The sequence below is a fragment of the Pleurodeles waltl genome, chromosome 4_1 (genome assembly GCF_031143425.1).
Source record: "Pleurodeles waltl isolate 20211129_DDA chromosome 4_1, aPleWal1.hap1.20221129, whole genome shotgun sequence".
Taxonomy (NCBI): domain Eukaryota; kingdom Metazoa; phylum Chordata; class Amphibia; order Caudata; family Salamandridae; genus Pleurodeles; species Pleurodeles waltl.
Window position 1 is genome coordinate 607,175,402 of NC_090442.1, and position 19,911 is coordinate 607,195,312.

Sequence of the window (19,911 nt, forward strand, 5' to 3'; positions counted from 1 at the left end):
TGGCTCCTTACTGTCAAAACTGTGTTCCTCATTGTCGTCACCCCGCCATGCTGTGTGGGTGAGCTTCAAGCTCTTTATGACAGGTCAGACCGGTATTGACTTGACAGTGGAGTGGATGCTCTGAGACAGTTTCTTCAGGTGGCAAAGTCTGCATTGGCATTGATGTGCCGGGAGCCAGCATGAGTCGGTCACATGGGCAACAAAGTCAAGGTAAGTGAGGAGGGTCCAGCTGATACCAAGGGCAAACCTGCTAGTGGTAATCCAGTTGGAAGGCCTCTTGGTTCTTGGGGCCAGAATGCAATCAGAAGGAGACGAAACATGGCTACACGGACTATTTCATCTGACAAGACGTGGTGGAGGACTACAGAAACTCAGGCTGTGCGGGGACCAGCTGTGGAATCAGGACTGCTGGCGCTGCCCAGGTGCTTCGTCAGGTGAATGGAAATGATGAGAAGAGGCAGAACCCTGCTTCGACATCTAATGTTTTTTGTGCTTACCGGAGGATGTGAAGTGCAAAGAAGACTGGCACCTATTGACAGGAAAGGGACACAGCCTTGGCCTTGGCCCAGTCCCAGCACAGTGTCTTTTGCCTGGCTATAAAGTTTTGCCTTGCACTTGCTGATGGAATTCAGGTTCATCAACATACAGTCTCAGCAGCTCTTAAGAGTCATGACCCGACCCCAGACACAACTGGCAAACCTGATAGAGATCAGTCGCAGAGATTTGTCAGCTGTTTGCAACAGAGCCTACAGGGCTTGAAACCTTTATTTTAGGAGATGACATCCCTTGCACACTGTAAAAAGTTTGATAAAATATCGAGGTAAGTGTCTCAGAGAGACAAAAGGCCCCAGAAACTTGGGCTGTGCCAGAACCAGCTGCGGGATTGACTTTAAAGTCAGCCAACCTCTGAGCAGGATCAAGAGTGGTGCCGTCCTCATTCTTGCTCAAGTGAACGTGAGCGGCATGAGGGAGTAGAACCCCACTTCAATGTCTTGTGTTTCTTACGCCCATCTAAGGACTTAGAGTGTAACAAAGCCCGACTACTGGAGCAGCTCTGTTGACTCCAGGAATAGTAATGGGACGAGAGCAAGCTTTGGATACCGAGGTGGACTTGGAACAGTTCCAATGCAGAGTCATCTTATTTGTGGCAATGGAAAATTTAGCATCATGTTACCTGATGCTCTTCGGGTTCAGTGACGCGCACGCGCTGCAGGCCTTGCGAGTCGTGGCTCGACCACAGGAACACCAGATATGAATCTATCACAGATATTTGTGTGCAACAATACCTTCAAACCTGTCATTTTAGGGATTGGCATCCCTTGCACGCTGTAGAAATTTGATAAACTATCCAGGAAAGTGACGCAGCTCCAGGTGTGGGGGTGCAGCAGAGAAAGGAACTGGTATCAGCCCACGGATGTGGTGCCTATATAGGACCCACCCATCATTTCTAGAGCAGAACAGCATCAGTACGGAGCTGCAAGGCACCACCTTCCTGCACACAGAGCTACTGCTGAAAAGTTTTCAGATCCAGTCTGATGCCTGGGGAATATTAAGAGGATGAAGCATCTGTGTCTATTGTTTACAATACTAATATAACACATACCACATCAGAACCTTCTTAGCCACTGATGGACTTCACATATGAATTCTTATGAGGCATGGATTTTCAAACAAAATGAGCAAGCATGCATATTTGTTTATTTTCCTACAAATATTGTATTGTGTAGTTATATGAAAATTTACGTGTTCTGTGCTGTTCAGTGCATTTTCCTATACATTTTCTTTCCGTAACCATAAGTGTTCTGGTGCTGAATACTGTTTAGGGCACTTTTTAGAGGATGTTGTGTTTTTGTTTAAAATGGGCTCTAAGACTGGCACAGTTCCTGACAGAGGAACATTAGACTATGGAAGTGACAGAGGAGACAGATGTCCATCACATCTGGTACTGCACATTCTAAAATTCCAAGCTGTGCAAGGTTCCTACTCAATAATAGCCTCTCATGGGTAGAAAAAAAAAAAAATTCACACTTAACATATACTGATTTAAACAATAGCTAGTATGGTTTATCACTGAAAGCAGATAATCCCTATATGATCCCCAACCATTCACTAAACACAGCCAAGGAAAAATACTATGTAACAAAGTTTACTGAGACTCAGACAATTTCTACTCTGTCTGTACAAGCATGGTGCTCTCAGGCATCATTTTAGTGCAATGCAAAAATGAAATAACTAAATAACCAAACATACCCTGACAAGCAAAGGAGAGTTTGCACTATGCTGAATGAACATGACAATTTTGATCCAGCTTTTAAAGCTTCCAGGCACAACGCTGACAGGATTTTGACCTGAATGTCCACCATATGTTATTCTCTTTATCTATTCTTCTGAAGAAGTTTTTTTAAACCTGCAGGTGTTGCTGTAGATTATACTGGTGACATATATGAGAGCACTTTATATGTATTTTCCTTTTGCCAGCTATTGAAAGCATATCTTTTATTGCTGTAAAAGCTTTCTTATCAGTACTGTGAACAATCTTCGAATTGTAAACAAAATATATAGCAAAAGAGTTGACTTCTAACGACTAATGCCCACACACTGCAAAAGAGCACAAGGCTTTATATGGTTACAAGCGGATGTCTGTGATAATGGATGAAATAAAAATCTTTGTACGGAAATCATAGAAAGTACAACCCTGGCTTAATTCATGGTTGTCACCAATAAAATGTAATTACCTCAATCATAATGTCCAAACAAGTATCCAAATCTCCACTCTTTAGTCTACTGCTCAGTCCTTTCATCAGCAAGTTAACAGTGAACGACAGCACATGAACCTAAATAAAAAGGAGAAAAGAAATCATTAATGAGGTACACAATCCAAAAATCAAGCAACTTGCAAAATATTTCCCTTTTGAACACCCCGACAAACTGCAATGTAAAACCTAGGGTGGGAAGGGCTTTGATGAAGGAAGCTGTATCTGAACAGAATTAGTGCTGGGAATTGAGCAGAAAGCACCAAGCCAGTAAGATAAAAAAATAAGGTCATTACGTAAATAAAAACAAGCATTTGCAATGCAATAGGTGTCCCATTTTCTTGAGTTAGAGTTATTGGCATTGTAAATTCAGAACTGGACTTTTCTTGCCATATAAATTGCCCAAACCTGCCTTATAATTTAATCTTTTCCTGCTATGTTTTGGGGGCCACTGGCGGCTATTGTTAACAGAATGAAAAGTCTTGCAAGCATTTTTGCCTCGCATTTCACCAAAGCTCTAATGAAGTTGACAATTTGCAGAGCAGCCTGAGACAATATATGGCCTAAATGTACAAGTTACTTACCTTCGGTAACAAAATACCTGGTAAAGACATATTCTAGTTGCAGATTCCTTACCTTACAATTTTCCCCTAGGCATCACACTGGATACATAGATTTTTTCACAAGCAATACACCTGCGCCTCAGTAGGTGGCGTCAGTCGACTCCGCGGGCGTCGTAGTCACAGTGATGACGTCAGGAGTAGTACATCGACACCACATCAGCACAGTGACGTCAGTTTCTTTTAACAACTTTCTAAGCCAAAGCAGTGGAAGCAGCAGTTGCTCTGGTGGAATGAGCAAGTAAGCCCTCAGGGGTTGCTTCTTGGCCAAAGGGTAGCACATCTTGATGCAAAGAAGTACGCATTGAGAGATGGTATGTTTTTGCACCCCCTTCCCTTTCTTCGCACCCTCATACCCGTCAAAGAGTTGATCGTCCACCCAGAAATCTTTAGTACGATTTAGATAGAACGCCAACACTCTTTATGGGTCCTGACGGAGGAGTCTCTTCTCCTCATGAGAAGGATGTGGGGGTACGACAAAAAGTAGGCAAGGTGATGGACTGGCCTACATGAAAAGTTGTAACAACCTTGGGAAGGAAGGAAGCCTTAGTGCGCAACACCACTTTGCCAGGGTGCCCAGACAAGAATTAAGGCTTTGAAGAAAGAGTTTGAAGCTCGCTCACTCTGCGAGCAGAAGTTATGGCAACAAGAAAGACAGTTTTGAAAGTGACGAGCCGTAAAGGGCAATTGCGCATCGGCTCAAAGGGAGTACACATTAAGTAAGTAAGGACACGATTGAGGTCCCACTGAGGCATGGTAAATGGAGTGGGAGGAAATAAATGAGTGAGACCTATAAGGAATCGACTGACAATAGGAGATTTAAAGAGTGAGGGCTGATCAGGCAGCCTCAGAAAGGCCGATTAATACCCTTTAAGGGTGCCCAATGCAGAGCCCTGCTGGGCCAAAGAAAGAATGAACAAAAGAACCTGGGATAGAGGAGCAGAGAGGGGATCAACAAATTTGTTGGTACAAAATGCCACAAATTTATGACAACGACAGGCGTATACCATTTTGGTAAAGGGACGCTGTAAGGAAATGCCTCCTTGGCATGGTTACCCCCTGACTTTTTGCCTTTGCTGATGCTAAGTTATGACTTGAAAGTGTGCTGGGCCCCTGCTAACCAGGCCCCAGCACCAGTGTTCTTTCCCTAAACTGTACCTTTGTCTCCACAATTGGCACAACCCTGGCACCCAGGTAAGTCCCTTTTAACTGGTACCCCTGGTACCAAGGGCTCTGATGCCAGGGGAGGTCTTAAAGGGCTGCAGCATGTCTTATGCCACCCTAGAGACCCCTCACTCAGCACATGCACACTGCTTCATAGTTTGTGTGTGCTGGTGGGGAGAAAAAGACTAAGTCAACATGGCACTCCCCTCAGAGTGCAATGCCAACCTCACACTGCCTGTGGCATAGGTAAGTCACCCCTCTAGCAGGCCTTACAGCCCTTAGGCAGGGTGCACTATACCACAGGTGAGGGCATATGTGCATGAGCACTATGCCCCTACAGTGTCTAAGCAAAACCTTAGACATTGTAAGTGCAGGGTAGCCATAAGAGTATATGGTCTGGGAGTTTGTCAAACATGATCTCCACAGTTCCATAATGGCTACACTGAAAACTGGGAAGTTTGGTATCAAACGTCTCAGCACAATAAATGCACACTGATGCCAGTGTGCAATTTATTGTAAAATACACCCAGAGGACATCTTAGAGATGCCCCCTGAAAAAATACCCGACTTCCAGTGTAGGCTGACTAGTTTCTGCCAGCCTGCCACACACCAGACATGTTGCTGGCCACATGGGGAGAGTGCCTTTGTCGCTCTGTGGCCAGGAACAAAGCCTGTACTGGGTGGAGGTGCTTCTCACCTCCCCCTGCAGGAACTGTAACACCTGGCGGTGAGCCTCAAAGGCTCACCCCCTATGTTACAGCACCACAGGGCATCCCAGCTAGTGGAGATGCCCGCCCCTCTGGCCACTGCCCCCACTTTTGGCGGTAAGGCTGGAGGAGATAATTAGAAAAACAAGGAGGAGTCACCCACCAGTCAGGAAAGTCCCTAAGGTGTCCCGAGCTGAGGTGACCCTTACTTTTAGAAAACCTCCATCTTGTGGATGGAGGATTCCCCCAATAGGATTAGGGATGTGCCCCCCTCCCCACATGGAGGAGGCACAAAGAGGGTGTAGCCACCCTCAAGGACAGTAGCCATTGGCTACTGCCCTCCCAGACCTAAACACACCCCTAAATTCAGTATTTAGGGCCCCCCAGAACCTAGGAAACTAGATTTCTGCAACCTTAACAAGAAGAAGGACTGCTGACCTGAAGCCCTGCAGAGAAGATGGAGACAACAACTGCTTTGGCCCCAGCCCTACCGGTCTGTCTCCCTAATTCGAAGAAAACTGCAACAGCGACGCATCCAACAGGGACCAGCGACCTCTGAAGCCTCAGAGGACTGCCCTGCAACCAAGGACCAAGAAACCCCTGTGAACAGCGGCCCTGTTCAACAATCTGCAACTTTCTTGCAACAAAGAAACAACTTCAAGGACATCACGTTTCCCGCCGGAAGCGTGAGACTTTCCACTCTGCACCCGACGCCCCCGGCTCGACCTGCGGAAAACCAACACTACAGGGAGGACTACCTGGCCACTGTGAGCCCGTAAGTAGCCAGAGTCGACCCCCCTGAACCCCCACAGCGACGCCTGCAGAGGAAATCCAGAGGCTCCCCTGACCGCGACTGCCTGTAACAAGGGACCCGACGCCTGGAACCAACACTGCACCCGCAGTCCACAGGACCTGAAGGAACCGAACTCCAGTGCAGGAGCGACCCCCAGGCGACCCTCTGCCCAGCCCAGCCCAGCCCAGCCCAGCCCAGGTGATCGCTACCCCGAGGAGCCCCCTCCTGTGCCTGCCTGCATTGTTGAAGAGACTCCCGGGTCTCCCCATTACTTCCTATACAAAACCCGACGCCTGTTTGCACTCTGCACCCGGCCGCCCCTGTGCCGCTGAGGGTGTACTTTCTGTGCCTGCTTGTGTCCCCCCCGGTGCCCTACAAAACCCCCCTGGTCTGCCCCCGAGGACGCGGGCACTTACCTGCTGGCAGACTGGAATCGGGGCACCCCTGTTCTCCATTGAAGCCTATGTGTTTTGGGCACCTCTTTGACCTCTGCACCTGACCGGCCCTAAGCTGCTAGTGTGGTAACTTTGGGGTTACCTTGAACCCCCAACGGTGGGCTACCTTGGACCCAACTTTGAGACTTTTAAGTGTTTTACTTACCTGTGAACTTAACCTTTACTTACCTCCCCCCAGGAACTGTTGATTTTTGCACTGTGTCCACTTTTAAAATAGCTTATTGCCATTTTTGCCAAAACTGTACATGATTTTGTTATTATTCAAAGTTCCTAGAATACCTGAGTGAAATACCTTTCATTTGAAGTATTACTTGTAAATCTTGAACCTGTGGTTCTTAAAATAAACTAAGAAAATATATTTTTCTATATAAAAACCTATTGGCCTGGAGTAAGTATTTGAGTGTGTGTGTTCCTCATGTATTGCCTGTGTGTGTACAGCAAATGCTTAACACTACCTCTGATAAGCCTACTGCTCGACCACGCTACCACAAAATAGAGCATTAGAAATATCTCTTTTTGTCACTGGACTTCCTACAGACGCCTGGCTGCCAAGTTAACATCACAGACTTCGGGTGGAAGATCAAAAGTCGTCAACTGCTGTCGCTCAATCTTCATGCATGAAGGCGGAGGTTGGACAGGTTCGGGTGGCGATCCATCCCCTGTTGCTGCAACAGGAGATCCGCCCGAAGAGGCAGTCTGAGTGGAGGATCAGTGGCTGTGCTCAATAACTCTGGATACCATACTCTCCGTGCCCAGTCCGGAGCCACCAAGATAACTTGGGCCCGGTCGTTCCTGATGATCTTGAGAACTCTAGGCAAAAGTGGTATAGGCTGAAAGGAGGCCGGAGTTCCACTGAAGACAACAAGTGTCTCCAAGCGAGTGCCGTCTTGGAAACTCCAACGTGCAAAACAGTTGACATTGCACGTTCTCTGAGGAGGCAAACAGATCTAACCAAGGCTCTCCGCACTGCTGAAAGAGACTGTAAGGAAATGCCTCCTTGGCATGGTTGCCCCCTGACTTTTTGCCTTTGCTGATGCTATGTTTACCATTGAAAGTGTGCTGAGGCCTGCTAACCAGGCCCCAGCACCAGTGTTCTTTCCCTAACCTGTACTTTTGTATCCACAATTGGCAGACCCTGGCATCCAGATAAGTCCCTTGTAACTGGTACTTCTAGTACCAAGGGCCCTGATGCCAAGGAAGGTCTCTAAGGGCTGCAGCATGTCTTATGCCACCCTGGAGACCTCTCACTCAGCACAGACACACTGCTTGCCAGCTTGTGTGTGCTAGTGAGGACAAAACGAGTAAGTCGACATGGCACTCCCCTCAGGGTGCCATGCCTGCCTCTCACTGCCTATGCAGTATAGGTAAGCCACCCCTCTAGCAGGCCTTACAGCCCTAAGGCAGGGTGCACTATACCATAGGTGAGGGTACCAGTGCATGAGCATGGTACCCCTACAGTGTCTAAACAAAACCTTAGACATTGTAAGTGCAGGGTAGCCATAAGAGTATATGGTCTGGGAGTCTGTCAAACACGAACTCCACAGCACCATAATGGCTACACTGAAAACTGGGAAGTTTGGTATCAAACTTCTCAGCACAATAAATGCACACTGATGCCAGTGTAAATTTTATTGTAAAATACACCACAGAGGGCACCTTAGAGGTGCCCCCTGAAACTTAACCGACTGTCTGTGTAGGCTGACTAGTTCCAGCAGCCTGCCACACCAGAGACATGTTGCTGGCCCCATGGGGAGAGTGCCTTTGTCACTCTGAGGCCAGTAACAAAGCCTGCACTGGGTGGAGATGCTAACACCTCCCCCAGGCAGGAGCTGTAACACCTGGCGGTGAGCCTCAAAGGCTCACCCCTTTGTCACAGCCCAGCAGGGCACTCCAGCTTAGTGGAGTTGCCCGCCCCCTCCGGCCACGGCCCCCACTTTTGGCGGCAAGGCTGGAGGGAACAAAGAAAGCAACAAGGAGGAGTCACTGGCCAGTCAGGACAGCCCCTAAGGTGTCCTGAGCTGAGGTGACTCTGACTTTTAGAAATCCTCCATCTTGCAGATGGAGGATTCCCCCAATAGGGTTAGGATTGTGACCCCCTCCCCTTGGGAGGAGGCACAAAGAGGGTGTACCCACCCTCAGGGCTAGTAGCCATTGGCTACTAACCCCCCAGACCTAAACACGCCCTTAAATTTAGTATTTAAGGGCTACCCTGAACCCTAGAAAATCAGATTCCTGCAACTACAAGAAGAAGGACTGCCTAGCTGAAAACCCCTGCAGAGGAAGACCAGAAGACGACAACTGCCTTGGCTCCAGAAACTCACCGGCCTGTCTCCTGCCTTCCAAAGATCCTGCTCCAGCGACGCCTTCCAAAGGGACCAGCGACCTCGACATCCTCTGAGGACTGCCCCTGCTTCGAAAAGACAAGAAACTCCCGAGGACAGCGGACCTGCTCCAAGAAAAGCTGCAACTTTGTTTCCAGCAGCTTTAAAGAACCCTGCAAGCTCCCCGCAAGAAGCGTGAGACTTGCAACACTGCACCCGGCGACCCCGACTCGGCTGGTGGCGATCCAACACCTCAGGAGGGACCCCAGGATTACTCTAAGACTGTGAGTACAAAAACCTGTCCCCCCTGAGCCCCCACAGCGCCGCCTGCAGAGGGAATCCCGAGGCTTCCCCTGACCGTGACTCTTTGAATCCTAAGTCCCGACACCTGGGAGAGACCCTGCACCCGCAGCCCCCAGGACCTGAAGGACCGGACTTTCACTGGAGGAGTGACCCCCAGGAGTCCCTCTCCCTTGACCAAGTGGAGGTTTCCCCGAGGAACCCCCCCCTTGCCTGCCTGCAGCGCTGAAGAGATCCCTAGATCTCCCATTGACTTCCATTACCAACCCGACGCTTGTTTCTACACTGCACCCGGCCGCCCCCGCGCTGCTGAGGGTGAAATTTCTGTGTGGGCTTGTGTCCCCCCCGGTGCCCTACAAAACCCCCCTGGTCTGCCCTCCGAAGACGCGGGTACTTACCTGCAAGCAGACCGGAACCGGGGCACCCCCTTCTCTCCATTCTAGCCTATGTGTTTTGGGCACCACTTTGAACTCTGCACCTGACCGGCCCTGAGCTGCTGGTGTGGTGACTTTGGGGTTGCTCTGAACCCCCAACGGTGGGCTACCTTGGACCAAGAACTGAACCCTGTAAGTGTCTTACTTACCTGGTAAAACTAACCAAAACTTAACTCCCCTAGGAACTGTGAAAATTGCACTGTGTCCACTTTTAAAACAGCTATTTGTCAATAACTTGAAAAGTATACATGCAATTTTTATGATTTAAAGTTCCTAAAGTACTTACCTGCAATACCTTTCAAATGAGATATTACATGTAGAATTTGAACCTGTGGTTCTTAAAATAAACTAAGAAAAGATATTTTTCTATACAAAAACCTATTGGCTGGATTTGTCTCTGAGTGTGTGTACCTCATTTATTGTCTATGTGTATGTACAACAAATGCTTAACACTACTCCTTGGATAAGCCTACTGCTCGACCACACTACCACAAAATAGAGCATTAGTATTATCTCTTTTTGCCACTATCTTACCTCTAAGGGGAACCCTTGGACTCTGTGCATGCTATTCCTTACTTTGAAATAGTACATACAGAGACAACTTCCTACAGAGACCTTACGCCACCTCCGGATGGAGACACTATTAGTGATCGGCTGTGCATCGATGGCTGAGTTTGTCTGCTCTGGCGTTCAGAGAGTCCACCACATGTTGAACCACCCGGGTAATGCTCTCATGTTCCAGCCATGGCCAGAATCTTAGTGCCTCCGGGCAAAAGGTCCAGGACCCTACCGCATCCTGTTTGTTGCAGTACCACATGGCGGTAGTATTGTCCGTGAACCCCTGCACTACTTTCCCTTTGAGAGAGGGAAGAAATGTTTTTAACGCAAGCCTGATCGCCCGGGGCTCTAGAAGATTGAAATGGAGCCCAGACTCCGCCTGTCCCATGCTGCCGCCCCTACCCAGAAGTGACGCATTTGTCACTATGGATAGATCTGGCTGGGGAAGAGAGAGGGATCTGCCGTGGACCCAATGCAGATCTGAAAGCCATCACTGCAGGTCTTTCGCAGTCCTATCTGAGATCGGGACAATGTCGGAGAGATTTCCCTGATGCTGTGCCCACTGGAACTTCAAATCCTACTGCAGAGTCTGCATATGCCATCTGGCACGTATTACTAGCAGGATGCAGGAGGCAGTCTCACTGAAACCCAAGACAGAGGCTGAAAGATCAGAATCATAGCCCGAATATCTTGGACTCGCTTTTTGGGAGGATAAGCCAGAAACTGCACTGTGTCCAGAACAGCTCCAATGAAAGGGAGAGTCTGAGAGGGAGCCAGGTGTGCCTTTGGCACATTGATAGTGAACCCCAGCATGTGCAGGAGGCTTGCCGTAGCCTGAAGGTGGGAAGACGACTTTCTGGGGCGAGTCCACCTTCAACAGCCAGTCGTCGAGGTAGGGGAAAGACTGAGACCCCTAAACTGCACAGATGAGCTGCAACCACCGCCATCACTTTCATGAACACCCAAGGGGTGCTGGTAAGGCCGAAGGGGAGCACAGTAAACTGATAGTGCTCATGACCTACCACGAATCACAGGTAGCGTCTGTGGGCAGACAGGATGGGAATGTGGAAATAAGCATCCTGCAAGTCCAGCGCTACCATCCAGTCTCCTGGGTCTAAGGCAGACAGGACCTGAGCCAGGGTGAGCATTTTGAATTTCTCCTTCTTGAAGAAGTAATTGAAGATCAAGGATAGGACGTAAGCCTGTGTCCTTTTTCGGCACCAGAAAGTAGTGGGAATAACAACCACAACCTACTCCTGGCACAGGGACCTTCTCTATGGCTCCCTTGGCCAAGACAGCCACGACTTCCTGGCAGAAAAGTGCCAAATGATCCTCCGGAAGATGGCTGACTGATGGAGGCATGGCTGGTGGGGCAGATTCAAAGGGGAGGGAATAGCCCTTTCGAACGATCTGCTGATCCTGCCTGTCCGTAGTGATGGATTCCCAGTGGGGCAGGTGATGGCATATCCTGCCGCCAACTGGATCGGAGTGAGGGGACGGACTAGGAAGGTTTGGAAGCAGGGTTGGACTTGGCAGACCTCTGGCTCCCTGTCCCGCGCCCACGTGGGATTCCGCGTCCCCAGCCACACAGCGGCTGAACATCATGGTTGGCACGGTGGCTGGGTTGGGGACGCGACAGGGAGCCCCTTCCGTGGCCATGAAAGGGGCAAAAGGCTGACTGTTGGGGGCGAGGGGCAGCAGAAAGGCGAAGTGACCGAGCTGTTGCCTGGGAGTCCTTGAATCTCTCCAAGGCCGAGTCCGCCTTGTCTCCAAAGAGATGGGAGCCATCAAAGGGCATGTCCACAAGAGACTGTTGGACATCCACCGAAAAACCAGACGTGGCATCTCAAGGCTACCATCGTAGCAAAAGATCTGCCCAGAGAGTCTGTAGTGTCCAGCCCACATCGGCTTGTGAACTTCACTGCATCTCTCCCATCGGTGACCTCTTGGGAGACGACAGCATGGGCCTCCTCCGGTATCTGCGGTAGAACTTGCGCGACCATATCCTACATAGAGTGGGTATAGTGGCCCAAAAGGCAAGCGGTGTTCACGGACCGCAGTGCGAGACTAGAGGAAGAAAACATCTTCTTCCCAAATTGTTCCAGCCTTTTTGATTCCCTATCCGGGGGTGCGGAAAGGAATGCACCTGAGGAAGAGGAAGCCTGGATGACCAGACTCTCAGGCGTGGGGTGTTGGGACAGGAATTTAGGGTCGCTCTGGCGGGCTGAAGCACCTCCATCAGGAGATTTAACCTGACCTGTACAGTAGGCAGGTCAAGGCCAAGAACCTCAGCCGCCCTACTAACCACTATAGAGTAAGTCACTCCCTCCGCAGTAGCCACGGTAGGAGACAGCATGCCAGCGTCTGGAGAACTGTCCAGGTCACAAGCGTCGCCCAACTCCTGTGCCAAGTGCAAAGTAGGGTCATCCTGGTATTCATAAAGGTCCAGGGACCCCTCCAATCTTTCTCCGAATTCGTACCCATTTGGAAAAAGGTCAAAATCTAACCGGGGGTGAGTTGGCCCTCATGGAACACAGAGGCAGTGTCGGCCGAAGCCGTTCCGACTCAGAGTCGTCGGGATGAGGATCATGTCGACGACAATGGTGGGCACCACCGATGTCAGGAGCGGTGTCAATCGAACTGGCACCGGGGAAGGTCTCAGTGGTACGACCGGCGTTGGTGTGGATCCGGAGGGGACATCGGTGGCTGGAGCCAAAGCCGTGGAACCCGAAGGCCCCCCAACCAAACACTTTGGGCCCAAAGTCACATATCGGGGTCAGCCTGCCCAAAAATGAGGCGTGTGGTCTCATAAAAATCCTTTAATTGTTCTGCGGTGCTCCAGCTCCCCGGAAGTTCAGGGGAGTGCGGAGCGGACCCAGAAGTAGGCTCCGACGACTGAGGCTTTGAGTGTCGACACGTCGCATCAGCCGAGCGACGGGGTGAAGTCAAAGGGTGACAGGACCACTTCGACATATTCTTCTTCTTACCTTTGCCCGAAGACTTTGAGAAAGAAGAATGGTGGTGGCTCCACGAGCAGTCTCAAGACCTTCCCCTCGAGCAAGTCTGGGACCTACACGGAGTCGAGTGCCGGGCCGCCATGAGCTTGAGGGACCGCTCCCTCAAGGCCTTTGGGTGCATAGCCCAGCACTCGGAGCACAACTTCGGGTCGTGGTCGTACTCCAAGCACCACAAACAGACTCGATGCAGACCCGTCACTGACATCATGTGGTGACAGTCCTCACATGGATTGAAACAGGTCTTCGGGAACATCTCGACGCATCAAAAACTCAACAAAAACTCAACAAAACTGATGAACTCGGTCAAAAAGAGACCAAGGTAGCTCTCTCAGGATCAGTGAAAGGCGCAGAAAGAAAAGAACTGACGTCACTGCACTGAGGCAGCGTCTATGTACTACTCCCGACGTCATCACGGCGACTATGACGCCAACGACACCCGCGGAGTTGACCGACTGCCGAGCAAGGGTATTGCTCGTGAAAAAATCTTCGGATCCAGTCTGACGCCTGTGGGAAAATTCTAAGGTAAGGAATCTGCAACTAGAAGTCTCTATCAGATAAAGGAGATAAGCAATGCCCTGTGTGCGGATGTCTCTGAGGGCTGACATGGAGGGGGCTGGAAAGAGACTCCAGATGATGCTCTGCAAGTTTCACATCATTGCTTCTAGGTTCAGCTACATTCTACCAGAAAGGGCATATTGTGGCTTTCGTGAACAGCTGTAGGAAAGTACAATCTTGCCTGGCATGTTACCCCCATTTTTCACTGTATATATGTTGTTTTAGTTGTATGTGTCACTGGGAACCTGCCAGCCAGGGCCCCAGTGCTCATAAGTGTGCCTGAATGTGTTACCTGTGTTATGACTAACTGTCTCACTCAGGCTCTGCTAATCAGAACCTCAGTGGTTATGCTCTCTCATTTCTTTCAAATTGTCACTAACAGGCTAGTGACCAATTTTACCAATTTATATTGGCTTACTGGAACACCCTTATAATTCCCTAGTATATGGTACTGAGGTACCCAGGGTATTGGGGTTCCAGGAGATCCCTATGGGCTGCAGCATTTATTTTGCCACCCATAGGGAGCTCTGACAATTCTTACACAGGCCTGCCACTGCAGCCTGAGTGAAATAACATCCACGTTATTTCACAGCCATTTTACACTGCACTTAAGTAACTTATAAGTCATCTATATGTCTAACCTTTACCTGGTAAAGGTTAGGTGCAAAGTTACTTAGTGTGAGGGCACCCTGGCACTAGCCAAGGTGCCCCCACATTGTTCAGGGCCAATTCCCCAGACTTTGTGAGTGCGGGACACCATTACACGCGTGCACTACATATAGGTCACTACCTATATGTAGCTTCACAATGGTAACTCCTAATATGGCCATGTAACATGTCTATGATCATGGAATTGCCCCCTCTATGCCATCCTGGCATAGTTGGCACAATCCCATGATCCCAGTGGTCTGTAGCACAGACCCTGGTACTGCCTTTCCCGGGGTTTCACTGCAGCTGCTGCTGCTGCCAACCCCTCAGACAGGCTTCTGCCCTCCTGGGGTCCAGCCAGGCCTGTCCCAGGATGGCAGAACAAAGGACTTCCTCTGAGAGAGGGTGTTACACCCTCTCCCTTTGGAAAATGGTGTGAAGGCAGGGGAGGAGTAGCCTCCCCAAGCCTCTGGAAATGCTTTCATGGGCACACATGGTGCCCATTTCTGCATAAACCAGTCTACACCGGTTCAGGGACCCCTTAGCCCTGCTCTGGCGCGAAACTGGACAAAGGAAAGGGGAGTGACCACTCCCCTGACCTGCACCTCCCCTGGGAGGTGCCCAGAGCTCCTCCAGTGTGCTCCAGACCTCTGCCATCTTGGAAACAGAGGTGCTGCTGGCACACTGGACTGCTCTGAGTGGCCAGGGCCAGCAGGTGACGTCAGAGACTCCTTCTGATAGGCTCCTTCAGGTGTTGCTAGCCTATCTTCTCTCCTAAGTAGCCAAACCCTCTTTTCTGGCTATTTAGGGTCTCTGCTTTGGGGATTTCCTTAGATAACGAATGCAAGAGCTCATCCGAGTTCCTCTGCATCTCTCTCTTCACCTTCTGCCAAGGAATCGACTGCTGACCGTGCTGGAAGCCTGCAAAACTGCAACAAAGTAGCGAAGATGACTACTGCAACTCTGTAACGCTGATCCTGCCGCCTTCTCGACTGTTTTCCTGGTGGTGCATGCTGTGGGGGTAGTCTGCCTCCTCTCTGCACTAGAAGCTCCGAAGAAATCTCCCGTGGGTCGACGGAATCGTCCCCCTGCAACCGCAGGCACCAAAGAACTGCATCACCGGTACCCTGGGTCTCCTCTCAGCACGACGAGCGAGGTCCCTTGAATCCAGCAACCCTGTCCAAGTGACTCCCACAGTCCAGTGACTCTTCAGTCCAAGTTTGGTGGAGGTAAGTCCTTGCCTCCCCACGCCAGACTGCATTGTTGGGAACCGCGACTTTTGCAGCTACTCCGGCCTCCGTGCACTTCCGGCGGAAATCCTTTGTGCACAGTCCAGCCTGGGTCCACGGCACTCTAACCTGCATTGCACGACCTCCTAAGTTGTCCTCCGGCGACGTGGGACTCCTTTGTGCGACTTCGGGTGAGCACCGTTTCTTTCCACTTCGTAGTGCCTGTTCTGGCACTTCTGCGGGTGCTGCCTGCTTCTGAGAGGGCTCCTTGTCTTGCTTGACGCCCCCTCTGTCCCCAGATGCAATTGGCGACATCCTAGTCCCTCCTGGGCCACAGCAGCATCCAAAAACCCTAACAGCACGATTTGCAGCTAGCAAGGCTTGTTGGCGGTCTTTCTTCAGGAAAACACTTCTGCACGACTCTCCACGGCGTGGGGGAATCCGTCCTCCAAAGGGGAAGTTCCTAGCCCTTGTCGTTCCTGCAGAATCTTCAGCTTCTACTGTCCAGTAGCAGCTTCTTTGCACCCACAGCTGGCATTTCCTGGGCATCTGCCCATCTCCGACTTGCTTGTGACTTTTGGACTTGGTCCCCTTGTTCCACAGGTACCCTCGACTGGAAATCCATCGTTGTTGCATTGCTGGTTTGTGTCTTTCCTGCAGAATTACCCTATCACGACTTCTATGTCCTTTGGGGAACTTTAGTGCACTTTGCACTCACTTTTCAGGGTCTTGGGGTGGGCTATTTTTCTAACCCTAACTGTTTTCTTACAGTCCCAGCGACCCTCTACAAGGTCACATAGGTTTGGGGTCCATTCGTGGTTCGCATTCCACTTTTGGAGTATATGGTTTGTGTTGCCCCTATCCCTATGTGTCCCCATTGCATCCTATTGTAACTATACATTGTTTGCACTGTTTTCTAGGACTATTACTGCATATTTTGGTATTGTGTACATATATCTTGTGTATATTTGCTATCCTCATACTGAGGGTACTCACTGAGATACTTTTGACATATTGTCATAAAAGGAAAATGTCACTTACCCAGTGTACATTTGTTCGTGGCATTAGTCGCTGCAGATTCACATGCTGTGCACATCCCGCCATCTGGTGTTGGGCTCGGAGTGTTACAAGTTGTTTTTCTTCGAAGAAGTCTTTTCGAGTCACGAGACCGAGGGACTCCTCCCATTTCGACTCCATTGCGCATGGGCGTCGACTCCATCTTAGATTGTTTTCCCCGCAGAGGGTGAGGTAGGAGTTGTGTATGCTAGTAATAGTGCCCATGCAATGGAGTGAATGCGTATGTACATAATAAAGTTTCAAGTAATTTATTTACAAATGTACAAATGTTTAAGATCTACTTCTAAACGGCTACAGGCTCCCGGGGAGGCGGGTGGGCGCATGTGAAGCTTCAGCGACTAATGCCACGAACAGATGTACACTGGGTAAGTGACATTTTCCGTTCGATGGCATGTGTAGCTGCAGATACACATGCTGTGCATAGACTAGTAAGCAGTTATCTCCCCAAAAGCGGTGGTTCAGCCTGTAGGAGTTGAAGTAGTTTGGAATAATGTTCTTAGTACAGCTTGACCTACTGTTGCTTGTTGTGCAGCTAGCACATCTACACAGTAGTGCTTGGTAAATGTATGAGGCGTAGACCATGTCGCTGCCTTACATATTTCGTTCATTGGAATATTTCCTAGAAAGGCCATGGTAGCACCTTTTTTTCTGGTTGAGTGTGCCTTTGGTGTAATAGGCAGTTCTCTATTAGCTTTAAGATAGCAGGTTTGAATGCACCTAACTATCCATCTAGCAATGCCTTGTTTTGAAATTGGATTTCCTGTATGAGGTTTTTGAAAGGCGATAAATAGTTGTTTTGTCTTTCGAATTAGTTTTGTTCTGTCAATGTAGTACATTAGTGCTCTTTTGATGTCTAATATATGTAGTGCTCTTTCAGCTACAGAATCTGGCTGTGGGAAGAACACTGGTAATTCTACCGTTTGATTCAAGTGGAACGGTGAGATTACTTTTGGTAAAAATTTGGGATTTGTTCTTAGAACAACTTTATTTTTGTGTATTTGAATAAATGGTTCTTGAATGGTAAACGCTTGAATTTCACTCACTCTTCTTAGAGATGTGATGGCAATTAAAAATGCAACTTTCCACGTTAAGTATTGCATTTCACAAGAGTGCATGGGCTCAAAAGGTGGGCCCATGAGTCGTGTTAAGACAATGTTGAGGTTCCATGAAGGAACTGGTGGCGTTCTTGGTGGTATAATTCTCTTTAGGCCTTCCATAAACGCTTTTATGACTGGTATCCTAAATAATGAAGTTGAGTGCGTAATTTGCAGGTAAGCTGAAATTGCAGCAAGATGTATTTTTATGGAAGAGAAAGCTAGTTTTGCTTTTTGCAGATGTAGTAAGTATCTCACTACATCTTTTGTAGATGCGTGTAAGGGTTGAATTTGATTATTATGGCAGTAATAGACAAATCTTTTCCATTTATTTGCATAGCAGTGTCTAGAGGTAGGCTTTCTAGCCTGTTTTAGGACCTCCATACATTCTTGTGTGAGGTCTAAATGTCCGAATTCTAGGATTTCAGGAGCCAAATTGTTAGATTCAGCGATGCTGGATTTGGATGCCTGATCTGTTGTTTGTGTTGTGTTAACAGATCTGGTCTGTTTGGTAGTTTGACATGAGGTACTACTGACAGGTCCAGTAGTGTTGTGTACCAAGGTTGCCTTGCCCATGTTGGTGCTATTAGTATGAGTTTGAGTTTGTTTTGACTCAACTTGTTTACTATATATGGAAGGAGAGGGGGGAAAAGCGTAAGCAAATATCCCTGACCAGTTCATCCATAGCGCATTGCCCTGAGACTGATGTTGTGGGTACCTGGATGCAAAGTTTTGGCATTTTGAGTTTTCCTTCGTTGCAAATAGATCTATTTGTGGTGTTCCCCAAATTTGGAAGTAAGTGTTCAGTATTTGGGGGTGAATCTCCCATTCGTGGATCTGTTGGTGATCCCGTGAGAGATTGTCTGCTAACTGATTCTGAATTCCTGGAATAAATTGTGCTATTAGGCGAATGTGGTTGTGAATCGCCCAATGCCATATGTTCTGTGTTAGGAGACACAATTGTGTTGAGTGTGTCCCTCCTTGTTTGTTTAGGTAGTACATTGTTGTCATGTTGTCTGTTTTGACAAGAATGTATTTGTGGGTTATCATGGGTTGAAAGGCTTTCAGCGCTAGAAATACCGCTAACAGTTCTAGGTGATTTATGTGTAACTGTTTTTGCTGTATGTTCCATTGTCCTTGGATGCTGTGTTGATTGAGGTGTGCTCCCCACCCTGTCATGGAAGCATCTGTTGTTATCACGTATTGTGGCACTGGGTCTTGGAAAGGCCGCCCTTGGTTTAAATTTATACTGTTCCACCATTGAAGCGAGATGTATGTTTGGCGGTCTATCAACACCAGATCTAGAAGCTAACCCTGTGCTTGTGACCATTGTGATGCTAGGCACTGTTGTAAGGGCCGCATGTGTAACCTTGCATTTGGGACAATGGCTATGCATGAGGACATCATGCCTAGTAGTTTCAGTATTATTTTTACTTGTACTTTTTGTTTTGGATACAATGTTTGTATTACATTGTGAAATGTTTGTACTCTTTGTGGACTTGGAGTAGCAATCCCTTTTGCTGTGTTGATTGTTGCTCCCAAGTATTGCTGTGTTTGGCACGGCTGCAGGTGTGACTTTGCGTAGTTGATTGAGAAACCTAGTTTGTGTAGGGTTTCTATGACATATTTTGTGTGTTGTGAACACCGTTTTAGCGTATTGGTTTTGATTAACCAATCGTCTAGGTATGGGAACACATGTATTTGCTGCCTTCTGATATGTGCAGCTACTACTGCCAGGCATTTTGTAAAAACCCTTGGCGCAGTTGTTATTCCGAATGGCAACACTTTGAATTGGTAATGTATCCCTTGGAATACAAACCTTAGGTACTTTCTGTGTGAAGGATGTATTGGTATATGGAAATATGCATCCTTTAGGTCTAGTGTTGTCATGTAGTCTTGTTGTTTGAGCAGTGGGGTTACGTCTTGTAGAGTAACCATGTGAAAATGGTCTGATTTGATGTAGGTATTTAATGTTCTGAGATCTAGTATCGGTCTCAGGCTCTTGTCCTTTTTGGGTATCAGGAAGTACAGTGAGTAAACTCTTGTGTTTAATTGATCTTTTGGTACTAATTCTATTGCTTCTTTCTGTAGCAATGACTGAACTTCTAGTCCTAGAAGATCTATATGTTGTTTTGACATATTGTGTGTTTTCGGTGGGACGTTTGGAGGGAATTTGAGAAATTCTA

General features: G+C 48.5%; 1 protein-coding gene across 1 annotated transcript in view; it reads right to left on the reverse strand.

Moving 5' to 3' along the window:
- The window catches only part of UTP20 (UTP20 small subunit processome component), a 966,235-nt gene that overhangs the window by 296,416 nt on the left and 649,908 nt on the right, over positions 1-19,911 (reverse strand). The window contains exon 44 of the mRNA XM_069229033.1: positions 2,736-2,834. Within this exon, the coding sequence (XP_069085134.1) occupies positions 2,736-2,834 (99 nt within the window). The remainder of the gene's footprint in view (positions 1-2,735; positions 2,835-19,911) is intronic.